We start from the raw sequence: 21,551 nt of genomic DNA, 5'->3' as shown, positions 1-21,551 counted from the left end.
CAGGAAGGACACCCATGCCCTATCCATGGCCGCAAGTCCCATCCAAAAGTCCAGTTGGCCACATAGCATCAGAAAGTCCTTCGCCAGTACCCAGAAACTGCAGAGAAAGTAGAGCAGCAAGGAGAGAAGCCAGAGTGACCCATCCAGAGGAAGGTGTACATTCCAGCCATTGCACCGAAAGGGCACCCATAAATCAAGGGGACCGAGAGGGAGCCAAGAGCGGATCGGAATCCCGAGGAAACAGAGACCGTCAACCTTCCAAAGGCATAGCAGGACTGCCATCCAGAGCTTGGCCCTGGCCATCCCACGGACAAAGTGAGGGACCCCCTGATGAAGCCACACTCTGAGGGGCAATAGGTACGTGAAGACCCCTGTGGTTCGATATGCGGACGAATGGCAGGACCTGGAACTGGAAACATACTCGCCCCACTGCAACACTCGGGAAGTGCAGGTGAGTCATGAGAATATAGAGGACACAGTAGTTGTCCCGTAGAGCCATCCACAAAAGCCAGGCCCCGATGAGTGCCTGGAATGAACACTAGCAAAGTCACCATCTGTAACTTCCCACACGTGGCCGAAATAGCTATTTCAGGACCGTAACCAACAGGACATGGGACACAAACTACCCCATCTCCTGTTTTTCAACACAATATAAACCAACTTTGACTCACATGTTTTGTGTAATGTGAAAAAAAGACAATGTGACCATACAAGATCCAGACTGAGGGGGGGTTGTTGTGGGGGGGGGGGGGGGAATTATGGCGTGTTATAGTAGAGCACATGATAAGTTTATTTTTCTTTCACAATTAATTTCTCAATACTCGGTTCATATAAAACATCTTATTTGTAGAACAGAATACACAAACTTTTCACGGGTTATCATTAGCATGGCTTTCCTGATATGCCATCTAGTTGAAACATTGTAAGACAAAGAATCATTCCCCATAGTTTTTACAAAAATATTTATTGTTCAAAAAATAACATTTCGTTAGGATCCTAACGAAATGTTATTTTTATGAACAATTATTTTTCTGTGTATTCTGTACAACAAATAAGATGTTTTATATGAACCGAGTATTGAGAAATTAATTGTGAAAGAAAAATAAACTTATCATGTGCTCTACTATAACACGCCCCCCCCACAACACCCCCCCCCTCCCTGACAACAAAAAACACTGAGCTTGACCTAACTTATATAACCAACAGGACATGTCCTGGCAATGGGAAGCAGAAAGACTCCGTAGGAAGCCCACAGCGTCTAAGAAACTGTAACGGATAGCACCCAGCAGTAACTGACAGCACCCACACAGGAACAAAACACCAGCAGGTGGAGAAACTGCCACCCCAAAAGGGCCGCTCAGCAAGGGTATCTCTGGATACCTCTTGAATCGGGGAAGCAACATCTACCAAAAATCCACAAAACACCAGGAGCCAGAGGCATATACCTCCCACAACTGGTTGGCACGTGTGCATGCCTAGAAATGCCAGAGAGCCCAAGCGACCAAGCATCGCCAAACAGCCCGGAGCCCTGGAACGAGAGTCGTAGCGTTGCAGACATCTGGGAGCCCTCCGAATCCCAATCCCCAACACTCAAACCAGAGATGGCAGCACCAATGACAACAGCCAGCCCCCAACTGTATCCGTGCCCAGCATCCAGTCCAAAGAGTCTGAAATGTCACCAGACCGCAGACCAGGAAGACCGGCCAACCAGGCAGGCCAAGATATCAACCACCACCACAGAGACCAGCAACCTAGCGATATCTCAATAGGACGGGCACAAATCCGCCAGAAACAGGAGGCAAGGGAACATGCTCCAAACCTACCCATTCCATCGCCTGCAGGTCCGCCCATTCCGAGGAACAAGACAGAGCAGGAAAAAGAGGAAGAGGGCAACGTGGCAAAGGTGGGGGGGAAAGAGAAAGGTCAGGGAGACCTCAGATACATCCCATGCCTTGGGCACCAAGAAGTCAGTGGTCCGCAAAAGAAGGAGCAAGACTGTAGACCTGTGCCGGAGCAATGGTCACAATGCACCACCTCCCAAAGTAGGAGCATGACTTTTGATCTGGACATCTACCATTACATACAGTAGCGGGGGGAAGAAGACCTCTGTGTGGCCCATATTTACGGTAGTCCCAGTAGGTTCTGCCAAGGAGATCACAACATATTTCCCTGCCCAGAGGTGGTAGAGAAACCTCCTGCGACGGTCAGCAAGAAGCTACACGCTGGTCCAATACGATCCAGCCAGATCTGACCAGCACTCCCTTCACCAAAGTCATTAACCTTAGGCAAGCATGCCATTTACAATCTAAGATCACCCTCCAACTCGTGACACCCAGAACACCTGCCCATCACCCGTGTCCGGAAGTGCAGATCCCGTCGTCCATCCATTTGCCAAGAAACCACTACCCGCCCCAGCCAAAACTGAAGGAAGGCGCACAAGCCACAGCCCAGTAACACCAAGCAATCACATCAGGCGCAGACACTCCAACATATGACCCTGGCCGAGCAACAGGCTAACAACTCTGCGTGCCCACCTAACACAGGCCACCAGCTGAATCGCAGTCGCTCGGCAAGCATACAAGGCGAGCAGACGCACTGAGATGCCCGGGAGGGACGTCCCTGAGTCCCCAGGCCTTCCGGCGGTCCTGAGCCTGCATGCACTGCAGCAGGCAATAACCATCCCAGGGCCTGGACATCGAGACCAGCACACCAGACATCCCCAGTCTGCCTGCAGTCTCGAACACACATTTGCTGGGCCCTGCCGCCCCGCAGGGGATCCAGCAGGCATGCTCAAGTCCAGGGATGTCCCAGAGCTACGCAGGACGAGTAATGGACGAGGGCCAACGACAGACAGGAGGTCAGACAAGAAGCTCTGGTAGGAACAGAAATAAAATGGTGCCCCATTTATTAATTTATAATGAGCTTAATACCAGCGAGTGGTTTCTAAGCATGGCATCGGGATTCAAGCCTGTGTTGCTCAGCGTTGTCTTGCTTCCAAGACAAATGCATTGCCCCCGAGCTATCCTTACTCCCAGGAGGTATGTCCTGGCCTGGTGCCACCCAGGCCAGGCGGACCTGAGCTGGGGCCGACATGCTGGGGGCACCCAGCAGACCATGGGCTGCAGTCACGCAGCGGGATTTCAGGCTGGGATCACCCTAGACATCCAGGCTGGGGGCACCCAGTCAGCCCGTGAACACACGGGCTCATGTATGGCCTGGGGGCACCAAGGCCTATTCAAGTGGAGAATGCCGGCGTTGCCCAGCAGGGGCACCGGCTTCCAGGGATGGGGTTGCCCAGCAGACAGCCATGTGTGACAGCGTTGCCCGGCAGGGGCACTGTCACGTTGGAGGGTCTGGCATGGCAGGCCCTCAGCCAACTATGCAGCACCACCATGATGCTGCTGAGTAACGACGCGGCACACCATGGTTTCAGTTACTATCTAGAATGAAGAGCGGGAAGCCACTCATTACTTTTTATTGAGACACGTCACGTGGCTACTGCCACGAGCTCCTGGGAGATACCATGCTTCCCAGGAGGGGTGACCCATTACACTCCTTTTCCATAGGGAACCAACAAATTACAAACATTCGGGACATCACTGCCATTTACATTGATTCATTGACACGTACACACTTACTGGGATACGTTTGGGGTTTCCTTATCTTACCAAAGGACCCTTTATTAACCTGGGTGTGTGACATCTAATCCCACTAGAAAACACCAGTGAGAGCCCTGGCACCACTTATAGCATGTCCACACCTACGGATGTCCACAACTTTACATTACCCTTGACTGGGCCATTTAAAGCAAGTCCAGGTTTGCAGGCTCCCAGCCTTCATGGAAATGTATATGGTGTCCATTTTACGCATTAGTGGAGTTGCGGGAACCCAGTTATGCTTTTCACCAATGGAAGTTCAGGTCAGTCATGCCACAGTTCAAGGGCCGGCAAAGCTACACCTGGGACCACATCGGCCCAAATCCACAGCCTTGGGGGCCACTCATTGCACTTCTCTTTCCACCTGGGGGCGGCTGGCAGGGAGACACTGGTGGCAGGCCGACCGGCGTAAGGGGGCGCATAAGCACTTGTGAGAGCTGCACCCCATGTGTCAGTCCAGTTCTTCTCCTTTACCAATAACCAGTGTGGAAGGATGATAGGCCACACCTTGGCCACACCTTCCCCACCTCTTTCCACTTTTTAATCCCCCCCCCAGTTAGGACCGTTAGAAGAAAAAACGGTGCACAGCGGCCTGGGTTGCACCCTGTGTTTTCGGCCCCTAGTCTGGAGCCCTCCATTATTCACCGCTGGGGGCCCAAGGTTCTTTGAGGCCCATCTGCACATCATGCTTTCTCTTTTCCAATTGCGGCTGGTGTGCGCTGCATCTCTTCACGGTGGGGAGAGTGCCAACAGTGAATGCGGCATCAGTCGCGCCTCCCTTTCCCATTTTTCCCCGGCTCCGAACGTGGAGCCCAGCACACCACCCGTCCATGGGCCCAGGTCTCAGGAGGGGTCAGGAAGGCAGCGCATGCTACCATTTGCTTATCAGGCGGCCCAGGATCTTTCTTTCTTCGCTCCGGTATGGAGCATTCCAACTCTCTTCCCGCCACAGGGCGGGAGCTCTGTGGCGCAGTTTTATTCACACGGCACGCGCCGCACGCCTACCTCCTCCGTGCGGCGGTGGCCGCTGGGCATCTTCACTCTCACAGCAGGGGTGTGGGGGTTGGTGTTGCGGAGCTCATCTCCCCATCCGGATACAGAACTCTCCTCCATGCGGCGGATGCCGCCGCTCCATATTCCGCAGCAAAAGCCAATCTCTTTCCACAATGGTGGCCAGTACGCCACAGGACTCTGGGGGGCACGGGGGTCCTCACTCCCTTGTCGCCAATGTTATTTCCTGGCCTGGGGGCACCCAGGCCAGGCGGACCAGGGCCGGGGGCACCTAGCAGACCATGAGCAACGGTCATGCAGCGGGATTTCAGGCAGGGATCACCCTGCATATGTCCGGAGCACCCGACACGACATCCAGGCTGGTGACACCCAGCAGACAGCTCGGGACAGGGGGCACCCAGTCAGCCCATGAGAACACAGGCTTATGTATGGGCTGGGGGCACCCAGGCCTATTCAGGTGGATAACGCCGGCGTTGCCCAGCATGGGCACCGGCTTCCAGGGATGGAGTTGCCCAGCAGGGGCTCCATGGATGTGGCAGACAGCCACGTGTGACAGCGTTGCCCGGCAGGGGCACTGTCACGTTGGCCAATTACGCAGCACCAGCACGGTGCTGCTGGATGACGACGCAGCACACCATGGTTTCAGTTACTATCTAGACTGAAGAGCGGGAAGCCGCTCATTACTATTTATTGATACATCTCACGTGGCTACTGCCAGGAGCTCCTTGGCGATACCATGCTCCCAGGAGGGGCGACACATTACACCAGGGGTGGTTATACCTCTGGAGGTGTGGCGCCAACAGAATAAGGGCTTGGAAAAAGGATCCTGGAAGGAGGAAGGGCCTCAAAATGAAGTACTGGGACAAGGAAGAGGGACGTGAAGTAATGACCGTTAGTGGGTAGTTGTTTTGCAACTTTCTATCCCATGCCTTAAGCACTGCATTACTAATAGCGCAACCTAAATGTTCCGAGAGGCTCGTCGCTACAGTGACAATGCAAAAGTAGGTTTATGGCCATGTTGTGACAAACATGAAGAAAAAAAAAAGAGATCCATAACCCTGCGCGAATAAGTACAAATATAGGACAGCAAACCAGGGCACATTTTCTGGAACCTCAAAAGGACTTGCATAATAGTTATAACCACACAGCTGTCAAATTTTTTGTTCGATGTATGACAGCTATTCAGGGCACCACTTAAAGCGATACTGTTCTGGACCATGTCAACTCTCATAGAAATGAACACAACCGCGACTATAGACATGAAGAAAGGACTATACAAGCCAGCCCTCCTTTTTGATATTCAAACATCTTAAATATTTAACTTATTTTTCCTTTAGATTTCCTTTACTGCAATTATGGGCAATGACTAAACGAAAAACCAAAACAAAACACTTCATCATTATAAAAGGGGCAACACAGATTTCCCGTCTGTTGGATTCTACCCTAAAACGTCCCTTTACAAGATGGCTGCTAAGCGTAAGTAATACTGTTGGTAGACTTGCGCGAAGGTATTGCTATTGAAGTCTTTCTTTACTTTCTATTACCTCACCCCCATCCGACGCCTTTTCCCCTTCCCCCTCTTACACCGTGATGTGCCCGGCGCCCCTCACGATAACAGGGTCAGGTGCGTATCGCAACAGGTGCTCGTCGTTGACCACTGTGCAGCTCCGTTCTCCCGTCGCAGCCGTCTCCTCTTCATCCTCGTCTAGCTCGTAGATCGTGTCAAAGTCCGCCATGTTGGGCAGCAGGACGCTCATGACGTCGGCGGCCACCGCGAGGCGGCGTGTGTGCGCGAGGCGCTGTGACGACGGGCGGTTAAGGAAGGCGGGTACACTTCCTTCAGAGGGGAATGCGCGTGCGCGAAGAGCACGATCGCAATGTTAACTCTGGTCAAGTGTGAGTAGAACATTAAAATGAAAGAAAGAAGGGGACGAAGGTTCCAAAACACGGACACAGTTGGTTTTCTACAAAGTTACTTCAAATATTGAATCTAACAGAAGTATCTAGATGGGAGTGCACAGCAATTAATTCCTATAGACTTAAGAATTCACCTTGAATAGATTTAGAAATACTTCTGGTGTACTTGGGTGTCACCCACAACTCTCAACCATTTGTCTCGCAAAGGTGGGTGAAAACACCCAATTTTGTTTTTGGCGGGTGAGACGCCCATTGGAATGAGTGGGCGTGCAGGAGGCTTGGCGGGTGAGTCAGCCCTTTCCAAGACGGGTGACACCCGCCAAAAGCGGGTGATTTGAGAGCTATGGTCACCCTTAGTCATACCTGCCTAGTCTCCGGGTTTAACCCGTAGACTCAAAACTCTTCTCTGGGTCTCCGGGTTTTTGGGAGACTACAGATGGCCCACCGCAAGGCACTTCTGTGCTGACGGAAAGTAAAGCTGCAGATCAGGTTTCTGGTCCATTTCCAGACTTGCAAATGGGGCGCAATGTTATAAGTCACTCCCCCACTGCGCCGAACATTATAAATAACAAAAGAGCTCCTTCTATTCCTACGCCTCAAGGGGCAGTGCAGCGGCCACACCACTCGGGCAAGTACCTGGGCCATTATCCAGTATTCAGTCAGATTACAGTCTAATTTCAAAAACGAATTAAGACACCCCCCATCTCTCGGGATGGGTCCGGCTCCCTAATGGAATGCTTGGGCACTCAAAAGGGTGTTAATGAAGGCGAGAGCGGCAATTTGGAGAATGTCTCTGCAGAATAATAAAGGCCAAACAACTCGAAAGAAAAATGCAGCTATTTTATTTACATAAAACAATATTGCCTGTTTACGTCTTCCTCTGTTGCTTAGTCTTAACTTCACAATCATTTCAATCAACCTTGCAGATTCTGCCTAATTTATTAAAAAAACTAGATTACCAGTCTCCAGCTTGCAAAAAGGTAGGCAGGTTCTCGGGAAAAGGGAGCGGCGGCCCAATGACGTCCTCTGGATTTTCCTACGCCAAACGTAGGCAGGTATGCCCTTGGTCCAACGGGAAACAAATAACTATAATACATTAGCAAGACTCGTTGCCATAATGAGTAACCCAAATACCCTCTCATAGGGGCACGAATTCCCTTCAACCATGTAGTGAAAAGTCAAGCAAATTGCTAAGTAATACTTTTTTTAAATAATTACTTTAAAAATAATTTTTCTGCATTCATATATCACATGATTTGTTCATCCCTCCGTTGCAGGCCCCCAGGAGCTTCTCACATTTCCCTTGATCCTCCCTCTTGCCTTTCTGTAGGATCATCTTCACTTCAAACTGTGGGCCCTCTGCCACATGCCACTCCTTATCTTCTATGCATTGATATTGATAGTTTATATGTATAGCGCCTATACACAATGTGTTTCAAAGTGGTCCAAGGCAGCGGAGGGAGCAGGGGAATAATACAATAACATTCTTACAGGCCTTGAGACAGCAAGAATGGGTAATTTACTATTGTACTAGGCCTGACGATAGTGCAAGAGCATTGACAATGAGGGAGGAGGGAAAGGAACAAAGACTTATCGTACTAGGCCTGACAACATTTCTGTTAGTGCAAGGGATCAAACAATAGGTGAGAGAGGGGAGGGAAGGAAAGGAACAGACAAAGACTTATCGTACTATGCCTGACGACATTTCAGAAAGTGAAGGGTATCAGACAGTAGTTGAGGGAAGGGGGGGGAGGAAGGAAATAAAGGAAGACTTATCGCACTAGGCCTGACGACATTTCTGAGAGTGCAAGTGCATAGTTTATGGTGAGGGGAGAGAAGGTAGGCAAGGGAAAGGAAGAAAGACTGAGAGACAGTGAGTAGGGAGAGCAGAAGCAAAGCAGGCAAAATTCCGGGTTAAGGAGACCTCAACAGATGGAATGAACACCACCATGATACAAGAGTCAAAACAGAAAAACGTGATGAAGAGTCCTGCAGGAGCGTGCCATATGCAAAGTCGATGATGGGCCCAAATATGATTCAAAGTCATTGTTATAAGTGGTGATCCAAAAGGACCAGCATGAGAACGACAAGGTTCAGGATGGGTGAGCCAAATTAAAGTTAAAAGTCAATTCAAGGCGTTAGCAAAAGGCGGTGATGGTAAACATCAAGTGGCATCATGATCAGACTTTAGGCAAGGCGGGTATAGTTGAGGCAAAAAAGGCATTGCAACTGTGGTATGAAGAGGAAGGGGAATGGACGTGTGAGTGACTTTCAAGCAAACAGGCACATGGACAGGAGAGGGGGATAGCTAGGTACGACTTTCAAGCAGACAGGCACAAACAGACGGGAGGGGGGACAGCTAGGTACGGCATTCAAGCAAACGGGCACACACAGACGGGAGGGGGACAGCTAGGTACGACATTCAAGCAAATGGGCATATACAGACGGGAGGGGGGACAGTTAGGTACGCCATTCAAGTAAACCGGCACATACAGACAAGCGAGGGGGAACAGCTAGGTACGACATTCAAGAAGACCAGGGAGAGGGACGGCTAGGTACGAAATTCAAGCAGACAGGCACATACAGCCAGGGTAGAGGGGGCAGTTAGATACGAAATTCAAGCAGACAGGCACATACAGATGGGGGGGGGGCAGCTAGGTACGATATTCAAGCAGACCAGCACATACAGACAGGGGAGGGGGGACAGCTAGGTACGACATTCAAGCATACTGGCACATACAGACAGGATGGGGGACAGCTAGGTACGTAATTCAAGCAGACAGGCACATACAGACGAGAGGGGGGCAGCTAGGTACGACATTCAAGCAGACCGTGCACCCAGAGTATACAGGTCTATGTGTTTGTCGTGCTGTGAGCATGGATTAGCCCCACACATTTCCTTGAGGTTGGTCTACCATCATTCCATTTAATAAAACATTTAAAAAAAGCCCAGGCGAGTGCACACACACTTCCTCACAACTCCACCTTTCCCCCAAAAATCTGTACCCGCGTGCACTCCCACCTACAGAAGTATGTAGCCTGTGCCTGCCACTTCCAACAGGTCGGGTCCAGCAATCACTGAACCTTATGCAGCCTGGTCGGGGGATAATAGCAGCGGTATGATAGATTAAAGGCACACTCCTTATTGGTCACACATTTTGAGGAGGAGGATTTACTTGTCCATATGTCCGCCCATGTCTGGTCTTCTATGGAGCAGCCCAGGTCTATCTCCCACTGTGCCATATAATTGGGCCGGAGCACCCACATATATACTTGCTGGAGGTTGTATAGTGTAGATATGGTTCCCCCCGTGCACTGTCGAGCAAGGTATGTTTGATGGCTCCTATTTCCCGAGTTGCCCCCTGTTGGATCAACGGATGGACTACCAAATGTCTGATCTGGGCATATCTATATCTTTCTGCTTCCGTTAGGGCAAACATATCCTTGCATTCTACAAACGTTAGAGGTGACCCATTCTGGAAGAGTTTTGAAATGTGGCATTTGCCCCTTTGTGACCAACGTCTAAAGTCTGAGGGCTGAAGTCCGGGGTGAAGTCTGGGTTATGAAGGAATGGGGTGCGCGAGCCCAGCCCTCGCGGGATTCCTACCTTTGTCCTTGCCCAGTCCCATATTCTTACTGTTGTTTTTGAGGCGGAAAGGAGTTTGGGCCAATGCTTCTGCGCCAGCTTGGAGGTGTATGGCAAGGAGCACAGGGGCAATGGAAGTCTGGCCTGTTCTAGCTCTACCCACTTAGGAAGATCAGTAGTTCCGTTTAAGGCGAGTAAGTGATCCAATTATGCTGCTGCACAGTAGTGAGGCAGTTTAGGAACTCCCATCCCTCCCAGTCGTGCGTTACCCATCACCACTGCTTTGGGGACTCTTGGTTCTTCCCCCACTGAATTAATTGGAAGAACTTTTGTTGAAGTTGCATTAATAGTTTCCGTGGGATCTCCACCGGAAGCACTGCTCACTTGTATAGGAATCTCGAAAGCAGGTTATTTTTACAGGCCGTAATGTGACCCATTAGTGAGATTTCCTGGGTTTTCCATCTCTCTAAATCTGCCTCCAAGTCTCCAAACAGTTATAGGAGATCTGAATCTGAACCCCAAGGTATTCCAATGCCCCTTTTTCCACGAGACTGGACAGCAGGGACTGAGGGCCCTGACGTCCCCTTCCGTTAAGCTCACCCCCATTGCCCCAGATGTTCAGCCCTAAATGGAACGCCTCCAGGGTCAGCCTCATAAAGGCCCAGTCAAACTTATCAAAGGCTTCAGTGGCGTCTAATGCCAGCGGAGCCATCTTACAGATATCCACTGTTGCTATTTCCTCCAGGTTTAAGGCCTGGCGGATGTTGTATCCTGTAATTCTGCCCAGAATAGAACCGGTCGAATCTGCATCAATTATTTTGGGTAGAATCGCTGCCAGCATGTTGGCCAAAATTCTGGAGTAAATATTTGCATCAATGTTTAAAAGCGATATTGGCCTATAGGAGGCACAGTCCATGGGGTTCTTCCCTGGTTTCAATAGGAGAATGGTTGATGATTCTTGCATGGAATCAGTCACCTGTCCAGATTGATGAAAGGTGTTAAACAGGTATGTTAGGAGTTTCAGCAGCCGAACTGGAAAATTCTGTAGAAATGAGGTGTGAAGCCGTCAGGGCCGTGGGCTCTCGCTTTTAGAGATTTGATTACCGCTTCTACCTCCTCTAATGTGATGGGTAGGTCCAGGGCCTCTCTATCAGTGTCCGTGATGTGGGGAAGGGCAACTTCTGCTACGTATTGTCTTTGTTCCTCTAATGATCAGGGTGCGGCCAACACTTGGTTTATTGCAAGTGAGATTCCGCCAGCCGTAGCTTGGCGTCTTCTGAATATTGTACCACACCTGAGAATCCCTTACTCCCACTATTCTATTCTGCAGCTTTGTCTCGTTACAATGAGGGCCTGGGCGGTTTCTATTGCGAGGTGTGCTTCTAGTTTATTCCGGGCAATTTGGAGTGTTCTGTGCGCCCTTGGGGACCTTCCCTTTTTATGCTTGTGCTCTGCAACCTCGCTCTCCATCTTGGCCATAACCCCCAAACGCTGCTTGTGATAGACCACCCCGTGTGCAATCAGTTCTCCCCTAATCACTGCCTTCATGACTTCCCATACTGTGGCTACCGACGCAGACCCCTCTTCATTTGCCTGGAAATAATTCCTGATGGCCTGCACAGTGCCATCACGGATGGCCATGTCATTAAGGATTTGGTCATACAACCGCCATGGGGGCCTGGTGGGGCACGGGGGCTGGGTTGTGGATTCGGATTGAGAGCAGGACTGGTGCATGGATCGATAGGATTCTTCTTCCTATGGCTATGCTGTCTACATAAGGCACCAATTGGGGGGTAGCGAGCTGCCGGTCAATGCAGGATAGGGTGCGGTGCACATGTGAAAAGTATGAGTAGTCCCGTTCCCCCGCGTGCAACAGCATCCAAATATCTATTACCACTAGTGTTTTAAATGGGTGTAGTAACCCCAAAGCAATCCTGAAGTCTCCTGACAGCCGGTGTGATATCCACATTAGGGTCCGAAATCCCATTAAAGTCCCCACCAATGACTATTTGTCCTTCTACAAAGGGAGCCAGCTTTTACATCTCCTCTTGTAAAAATATCTCCTGCTTTACGTTCGTGCCATATACGAATATGAGAGTAGCGTTGCCCATATAAAGTCCCTTTCACCCCATATATCGGCCTCCCAGGCCTTGCTGAGACTCCAGTTCGACAAAAGGGACACCTTTAACCAGAAGGATGGCCGCTCCCCCCTTTCCGAGCCACTGGGTGCCAAATATTGGTTTGGGAAGTGCGCTCCACTTTCTAACAAAGTCCTGTGGCGCCAGGTGGGACTCCTGTAGAAATGAGTTCAGGTTCACCAGTCGCTGCAGGATCGCTTGGTCGGCGAGTTCAATCATTTTATATTAAGAGTCACATAGCTCAGCTTTTGATGAGAGGAGGTGGTCCGGTTGCCTTTCTGAGTCATCCCTTGAGGTGAGGGGGGAGAGGATTGTATCGACTGCCATACGGCTGAACTGTCTCAGTGCGCCACTGGTGCAACCGGTTTTTGAAAATTAAGAGCCAAAACGAAACCTTTACAAGCAGTGCAAATACAAAATCTGGCCATCTGCCCAAGTGATCAAACGAGCGACTTCGCTCCCATGGTCGGGCTAAAGCCATGCAGGGCCCGGGTAAACCATCTTCTGATGATGTCTGAGGTCAGTCAATCTGCAGCTGACTTCTGAATAGCACCTGCCGTGTTAGGAATGAGGTCAGGAATGTTTTGCCCTATGGAAGGGCTCCAGGTTTTCTCATTTTCCCCGCCGTAGAACAGGGAGTGCATTTGGGTCTTGAGTCTTCCCCGTTCAATGGTGTTGATTGTTGCAGAGGGGATTTGTTGTTTGCACCAGGTCGGACCCCTTCCCACAGTTCTTCCGCTTCCTCGAGCGAGCTGATCGTCCACATAGTTCCCTCCATTGTGAATTAAAGTGTGGCAGGGAAGATCCACCGGTACCAGATTTTTTATCTTATAGGATGGTGGGCAGCAGCCTGAGGTCTCTCTGTTTCTGTATTGTGGCCACTCCCAGGTCTTGGTATTCTGGAAAGTTATTTCAGACAGCGCCGGTGCAGCTGCCATGATGTCCTGCTTGGTTGTAAAAAAGTGCACTTGCGTTATCACGTCCGCAGGTGGGTAAGAGGAGGTCCTCTTCTCCCCTGCAGTCTAAGAGTTCGGTCCAACAACAACAATGCCTTTTCATGATGTGGCATGGGTATCTGGAAGACTTTGTCGACATATTCGCCAAGGGCCTGGTCAGGGATGAAAAATGGCATACTTTAATTCAAAGATTATTTCTCTGTACCCTGTTCTCCAGGTGTTACTTATCGCTCCGTATGCTGATTGGAGTCTAGGTAAGGCGACCTCGCGGAGGGAGGTAGGATTTAACAGGTTCGGGTTCAGCCTCCAGGATTCCAGCTGCCCTGAATTCTGTGATTCAAGCTTCCTCTAAGAGGGGCTCTTTTCTACGATGTACCTCTCTGCCGTTTGAGTAAAAACCAGCAGAGATGTCTTATCGCCTAAAAGAGCGGGGAGAACACACACCGCCAAAACCAATGCTGCAAAGAAAACACAGTATGATAAGAAGCAATCAGGCAATATGGAATTAACCAGACAATCAGATATTTCTCTAAGTAGCTAGACAATGGTTGAGGTGGTGTTGGACCTTAAATGATGAACGTACAAGAGAACCCAAGACTATGTGCATGCACAAGTTATAACCACAACCTCACTATGACTGATACAACACCCAGCAGACCTGATAAATGGGATTCCTAAGGAAAAATGGGTACCAGTTGAAAGGAATACAAGGGCAGGTACAAAACAACAAATGGCAAGGTTAGTAAGGAAGAGTACACCCGGGCGGCACGAGGGTCGCACTAGTGACGGTTTGGTGCATACACTGGAAAGCGTCACCTCTATGCACTCGGTTAAGGTAGAAAAGGCAGGAAATAAATGATATTGTTCCAGGAATCCACACTTATGAGAAGGACTGATGATTTTCAGGTAATGAACAATACAGTAGAATTGGATGAGCTTTACCTTAATTGCACAGGCCAAGTTGGCGGAGCACTCTTGTAATGTTCAGCGTGGTAATCCGCGTAGGAAGATCGCTCAAATTGCGTTGAGCGGCAAGAAGAAGCAATCTCACCAGACAGGGTGAAGTCACAGTGGAAAATCCAGGGACAGTCCGAGTTCGGCAGCAGGGTTCACGGATCAGGCTGGAGGAAAAAGCAAATGCAATCCAAGGACAGTCCGAAGTCGGCAACAGAGTTCAAATCCAGGCTGGAGGAACAGGCAGTGGCAATCCAAGTAGACAAAGGTGGGTCGAAGATCCAGGAAGTCAAGTAATCAAGAGGAAAAAAGGGAATAAGCACCGGAATGGGACGGAACCGAAGGAACGTAACGCCACAATTAGCAGCAACAAGCCGCTGTGTCCCTTCGACTTTTACGGTGCAGGGGGGCGCGGCCTCCTTACGCGTTCTCTGCGCACGGGATGTCAGCTGATGTGACGTTCCCTGCTGCACAGCCAGGCGCCATGGCAACCGATACCGAAGCCACAACAAAGTTCTGGAACAAGCTTACCCCATATGTGGCCACCGGAAACAGGAGGTACTGCAGGACAGGGCTGATATGTAACACCAGGTCCTCCTGCTTGGATGCCATGGCTTCGCTCTCCCTGCCAGCGCTTGGACTCTGCGCTGCAGGTCCGCGATCACTGTCTCATGTTTCGATGTCTGATCCTCGACCTTCCCCAGCAGTTTCTCTGCCTACAAGACTAGGCCGTCCAGGCGTTCCATCTTCGCCGAGAGCTCCACCATACAGTTCCTGAATTCAGCCTTGATTTTGGACATGAATGACTGAATGTATTCTTTAGTCACCAGCTGCAGCTGCCTTCGCAATTGAAAAGATCTCCCTGATTGTGATGGGATGCTCAATAACACTGTACGTGGAGCATTCAGTAGTCGCCATCTTAGAATACCACACAAAGAGCATCGGCATACGACATTATCATCTCACGCCCAAACGTCCATGTTGTGCTAAGCAAAACATAAAATCCTGCTACTTTCCTAACAGAAGTGTGTACAGGCGAGGACTTGCGACACAACAATGCCACATATGAAGGGGAAGAGGATGACATCCCCAAAGCAAAAGACAGCCCATTAGAGCAAGGGGAAGTACTATTTGTTGACAGTTCATTGTCAATTGACCAAGACACAGGACAAGGACATACGGGCGTAGCGCCTCGAGGGAGGAGACATTGAAATGCTAGTAATGAAAAGACTGCCCATGCACTATTTCGCACAAGCGGCAGAGCTCGTAGCGCTTATCAAAGCTCTCCATGCATCACAGGGATGCCACATGACCATTTATTCTGACTTTACATATGTCACTGAAACAGTGCATGCCGGGTTGTCGCGATGGAAAAGAGGTTTCTGCAGAGCAGATGGTTCCCAAGTACAACACGCCACACTACTAGATACACTGATTTCCACACTATCACAACCCTCTGTGATAGTGGCCATTAAATGCGCCTTCCACAACGGTAACACTGGCGAAATTTCATTAGGGAACACTGCAGCGGATGCTGCAGCTGAAATGGCGGCCTATATCCTGGTCACAGTTATTTCAGAATACGTCACAGCTACACCATTGCATGATCAACAAAACACACAATACACAGTGCTACCCATTACAAAACTCATCGAACTGCAGGGCAAGGCACTGAACAAAGAAAAGGAACTATTGATATTTTGATATTGATATTGATCTTTTATTTCTATCGCGCTCGTACACAAGTGTTTCAGAGCACGACAAGGCAAGGGAGGGGAACGAGGAAGAACAAAACAGCGATCTTACTAGGCCCAGTGACATTGAGAATGCGCAAGTGCATGGGAGAGGGGGAGGGGAAAAGTGCATGGAAGGGGGGAGAAATGGAAAGTGCGAAGCAGAGGAGAAACAGATAAACAACAATAAATAAATCCTAAAGGCAATAAACAGTGGTAGTGCAGCCCGCAATTTGCAAGTGCTAGGTCTAAGGCAGCAGACAGGGTAGGTCTGATAAGTGCAGGAAGAAAAGCGTGGGGGCTGTATGGGTACAGATACAGACCCCAGTGCAAGGGGTGGTCCGGAGGCAGTGCGGCAGGGTGGCAGGGTGAGCTGGTACCTGGGCCCGGAAGACAGAGGGTAGCCAGGTGCAAGGTGCCAAGAGAAAACAGATCAGTAGGGGAGAGGAGGAGCAAAGGCATAAGAAAATAGGAAGGTCTTGAGGTGCTTCCGGAACCGGAGATGGTTCTCCTCAAGTTTTAGAGTGGCAGGGAGGCTGTTCCAGAAGGAGGCCCCAGCCGAAGACAGAGATTACCCCCAGCTTGTTTCTTTGAAAAACGACTGACCCTGGGGCAGTTGGAGGTAGAGGAGCGAAGAGCTTGAGAGGGGAGGTATTTGCGGAGGGATAGCTGAAGGTATTTTGGACCCAGGCCCCAGAAAGCCTTGTGGACAATGCAGAGGGTTTTGAATTTAATCCTTGCATCCACTAGGAGCCAATGGCGAGATTTTAGAGCAGGAGAAATACGGCGCCAGGGCTTGAGGCCAAAGACAAGTCTTGCAGTCCTGTTCTGGATTAGTTGCAGAGGGCGGAGAGTAGAGGCAGGTAGATTTAGTTAGAGGCTGTTACAATAGTCCAAGCTAGAGAGAACCAGAGCTTGGGATACCATGAGCGTCTGGGGGAAGGAGAGGAAAGGCAGAGTACCTCTGAGGAGGTGCAGTCGGAAATGTGACTTTTTAGAGACCTCAGATATGTGGGCAGAGAAGGAAAGGGTGGAGTCAAAGATGACCCGAGGTTCTTAGCCTCGCAGGTGGGGGTAGGAGGAGGGCCAAGGGCGGCCAGCCAGAGAGTGAGGGGAAAGGATGGTGAAGGTGTGCCGATGAGGAGGATCTCTGTCTTGCTGGCATTCAGACAAAGATCATTGGCAGCACACCAATCCTGAATGGCAGTTAGGCAATCAGAGGTGAGAGAGGGAGAGGAGGTGGCAGAGGTCAGCCTGAAAAAGAGTTGTCGTCAGCGTAGCACTGGAAATTTGAGCAGAAAGTGGCAATGCAGTGGGCGAGAGTTGCCAGGTATTGGTTGAAAAGCCAGGGCGAGAGGTCAAAGAGAGGATGTAAACAGTCCCCTACTGATCTACTATGGCAACAAGAATGCACTTGCAAGGCAGTTATGACTGTAGAACCCCAATAGCATTCGGCCAGTTACCCCACCCATCCCACAGCTCCATACAGCACATTGCAGCAGACATACAAGAATATTGGTTGATACCAAACCTTCAGGAACATTTCATAACCATGATTATACACTGCAGCACCGGCCAAACTTTCAGCAATGGCATGACGCTCCGGACATTACGAGGCACTCTGCCCAGTCCCCTTGGGCTGTTACGGGAAATACACATAGACTATGCAGACATGCGGGAAACATGCAGTGGTTCCCGAAATCTGATCGTTGTAGTATGCCCTCTTTCACAATGGGTTGAAGCTGGACCTTGTGCACATCCGGATGCCCAATGCACTGTTATAATTTTCAGTGCGCAAAGTGTCACCTCGATGGGGCATGTGCGATGTATTGAAGTCTTGACAACGGCACCCATTTTTTCGATGAGCTCTTCAAGGCGATCACAGTGCTACCTGGCATTAAACATTGGATGTGCACAATGAACTACTCCCAAGCAAAGGGTGTTGTTGAAAGAATAGATGGCCTCCTTAAAAGCAAACTCTCCAAGCTCTGCACCGCATTAAAGACAAACTGGGTGCATTTCTTGCCCTTGACCCTGTTCAGCTTACGCACTCAACCAAGTAAAGACCACCACCTTTTATCCCACGAAATAGTAACTGGCAGGCACATGCATATGCCAATTTCCCCAGTGAGGAGGGCATCAGATCCCCATAAGGCTGTAGCGATTTTGGGTGAAGCATTCAAAGATTATTTAACAAACCTAACACGTACAAATAAACATGTCTCCCGACAGATTGCACCACCCCGGCTAGAAGCCACACCGAACACTGCAGAGCCACCAACTGCTGATTACACGCCAACCCAACTACTGCTGCCAGGAGAACAAATATATGTCAAAAGCTTTGTGCGTAAGTGGAACAATCCCAGATTCCATGCCCCCTATGAAGTGGTGTTTTCCACCCCTCTCGCTGTAAAAGTGAAAGGGCTTCGATATTGGATTCACCTCTCCGATGTTCGTAGAGCACCCCCAAATACCTCACAATCACACTACACATAGTACCTAGCTACCTCAAGATGACTATCTCAGAAATAATAACTTGACTACATGTCCCAGATAATAAACATGTATAGCTGCTGAAAGCATCAGCAGTTTATAACAGAGAACTCTCTCTCCTTTCTCTTCCTCACCCCCATTTTTGTTTCCCTTACAGGAGTGAAGAAAATGAAACCCTCAACGTCATATGATTCCTTGTATATTAAGAAATTAACTAAATATGATTGTAATGCTAAATGGTTATATTCCTGTGGATTACACTTTAGCGCCTTCCTATTTACTATACTGATGTTTATGTTGGGTATTTATTGGGGTACATCTTTTATCTGGGCAAGCAATCTAAAAGAGGGGGAGGGGAAACATAAAGGGAATTGTACTGCTAAAGAGAACCAGCAACTCCGCTGTAAATAGGTATAACGTTTCCTATGGGAGCAATAACAGTGTTAACACACACGCAAATGTATCTGGACGGATGAGTGTGAGTAAAATATTAGAACATCTATTTCCTACCTTTTTAGAAAGATTTATTGCAACACAAATAGCAGTAGCAATCTTAGCAGTAGTACACTAACAAAAAGATAAATATCAAGGCCTGAAAGAATGAGAAGGCAAGCGCGCAGGCACAAATATGATGCATAGCACAGCCTAGGCCTGATATGTTATGCATTTGAAGATTTTACACGTCCTGAGCTGTCCAGTAGCTGGTATGCTGACATGACTGCAGAAGGAAGACAAACAACCAATCATGGTTATTGTGTATGCTCATTAATACTGCACTCATCTGGGGCACCCAAGGTTTAGTACCACAAGAAGTTCCAATTATAGAGGTACAATGCCTGGTTCATCTTGAGCTATGTACAATAAAAGGCACCTTCCAAGCACACAGCGTGCGACTAGAGCTTGTGGATCCAGATCCCCTGCAATGCAACAACAACCCAAGAAATCAGAATTGCTTACATCAACCATATTTAGACCTGGACAGACTCCAATACATAAATAACAAATGGCAAGAAACAACGCTCAGCTGCCTAGCGGAAGGCCTTCTGGGGTACGAGGAAGAAGTAGTGGCCTTAGTGGGAAAAACCTGTGCGCCAATCTAGACTGAATACATTACAAAATTGTACTTACCTCGCATTTCTTACATCTCTTAAGTACATTGGAACTTTTAGATACTATTTTCCCTGGACGTCAGAAGCCTCTATACATCAATCCCCCATGAGGAAGGGATTGAGGGCATGGAATGGTTCTTACTGAAACATGAGGAGGTACAGGTTCATAAGATCTTTGCTATAGAACTGATCAACCTAATTCTCTATAACTACTTTAGATATGAAGGACAGTTCTCCCTACAGATAACTGGAACATCAATGGGCTCCTCAGTGGCCACTACATATGCCAACATCTTAAGCATCTTAATGTTCCATCACAAGACTAAATACATCCTTGGAAACCAACACTGGTCATCCAGATTGGTGTTTTGGAGACGTTACATTGACAATGTTTTTGGGATCTGGAAAGGCACAAGGTTGGAACGAGATACATTTTTTTTCGATTACCTCAATAACTGCCACAATCATATTAAGTTCACCATGGAAGTAGGAAGGCCTAATATTCACTTCCTGGATGTAATGATCAGATATACAGAGGAAGGCCTCCTGACGAACATCTATAGGAAACCAAAAAACTTGAATAATACACTCCATTTTAACAGCTTCCACCCGAAACACCTTAAGGAAATCTTACCCTATAATCAGTTCTTAAGACTAAAAAGGATAGTCTCTAACACAGAATTCCTACAGAAGGAATACGATCTTATGGCAGAGAGATTTAAGGCCTGTGGATACCCTGCGTACATCCTTGAAATAGCCATTCACAGATCGGAATCTCATAGTAGAGAGGTCCTCCTTATAACAGGCACCAGAAAAGAGAACACAAAACTGACTGATTCATACACTAAAATTTTCATCACAGAGTTACCAGGTCAGTAAATTTATTAAGAAAAACTGGGACCTGATCAAATTGGACCTGACCCTACATTGGCTCTTGCCAGAACCGCCAATGATGGCATATAAGAATGAAAAGAATTTGAGAGATTCACTAGTAAGAGCAGAGAGAACCAACAAATCTTTGCAAAGAACATTTCAGAAACCCAAAGTAGGCCCTTTCCCTTGACTCAACTGCCAACATTGCTCAAGTATCATTAAAGGACACCACATTCGGTACCCAAATACTGGACAGAAAATTAAACTGAAAGACTTTGCGACATGTGATACTAAAAGTAATTTACGCACTGAGATGCCCACGTGGGAAGTATTATGTTGGACAAACTGCTCGAAAAGCCAAAGAAAGATGGACTGAGCACAAATCCAACCGAAGAACTGCTAATGTTAAATCGGCAGTGTATAGGCACTTCCGGGATAAGCGACATACTACAGCTCAATTGAGATTTGTCATTCTTGAAGTTATACTTTCGCCGTCGAGGGGCGGAGATATGGGAAAGAAATTATCTCAGAGAGAACTCTGTTGGATACACCTGTTGGACGCAATGACCCCATTGGGTATGAATGAAGATTTCTACCTAGGACCCTACCTCTAATGATCATAGGCTACGACACTGTCCTCACTCTTGGAACATTACAATCTATGGAATCAGAGAACATCCAGTTAGGGTCTCCACATCATACACACCATTGCCTACCACGTATTTCTCATACATCCCACAAATAAGATTATTTAGCTCTATAAGACCACTTACTTGATTTATACACCATCACTGGATTTGTTAAAAAGAATACTTGATCAATGTATTAGATTGTACACTCGGTTGAGTTAGTGTGATCTATTTGACAACTGCATCATTTGCTACTGCCTCATATGCCTTAACTATTCTCTTGTTTAAGGACATGACCAATGCATTTATTTCAATGTTTATGTTAAGCTCCACACTACCATTCTCATTCCTACCAGCCTGCTAAACATCAGAGACTAACTGGATTTAATAATCCACATACCATTTGGATCACAAGATGTGACCAATACAGTTGGGGCTTCAGTCTTTCATTAAATCACCTCATGAATTAGGGATCGTCCTATAATTCTGATTATCC

At 48.5% G+C, this 21,551-nt stretch overlaps 1 protein-coding gene across 1 annotated transcript in view; it reads right to left on the bottom strand.

Moving 5' to 3' along the window:
- The window catches only part of LOC138480805 (cysteine-rich hydrophobic domain-containing protein 2-like), a 455,363-nt gene extending 448,900 nt beyond the window's left edge, over positions 1 to 6,463 (bottom strand). Inside the window, exon 1 of the mRNA XM_069612551.1 lies at positions 6,252 to 6,463. Coding sequence (XP_069468652.1) covers positions 6,252 to 6,424 — 173 coding nt within the window. The 5' untranslated portion in view covers positions 6,425 to 6,463. The remainder of the gene's footprint in view (positions 1 to 6,251) is intronic.
- Positions 6,464 to 21,551: the final 15,088 nt, after the last annotated feature.

This window comes from Ambystoma mexicanum, chromosome 5p (assembly GCF_040938575.1).
Source record: "Ambystoma mexicanum isolate Mex_15411 chromosome 5p, UKY_AmexF1_1, whole genome shotgun sequence".
In the NCBI taxonomy this organism is placed as follows: Eukaryota; Metazoa; Chordata; class Amphibia; order Caudata; family Ambystomatidae; genus Ambystoma; species Ambystoma mexicanum.
Note: the sequence above shows the minus strand (reverse complement) of the source record. Positions and strands in the feature narration are given on the sequence as shown.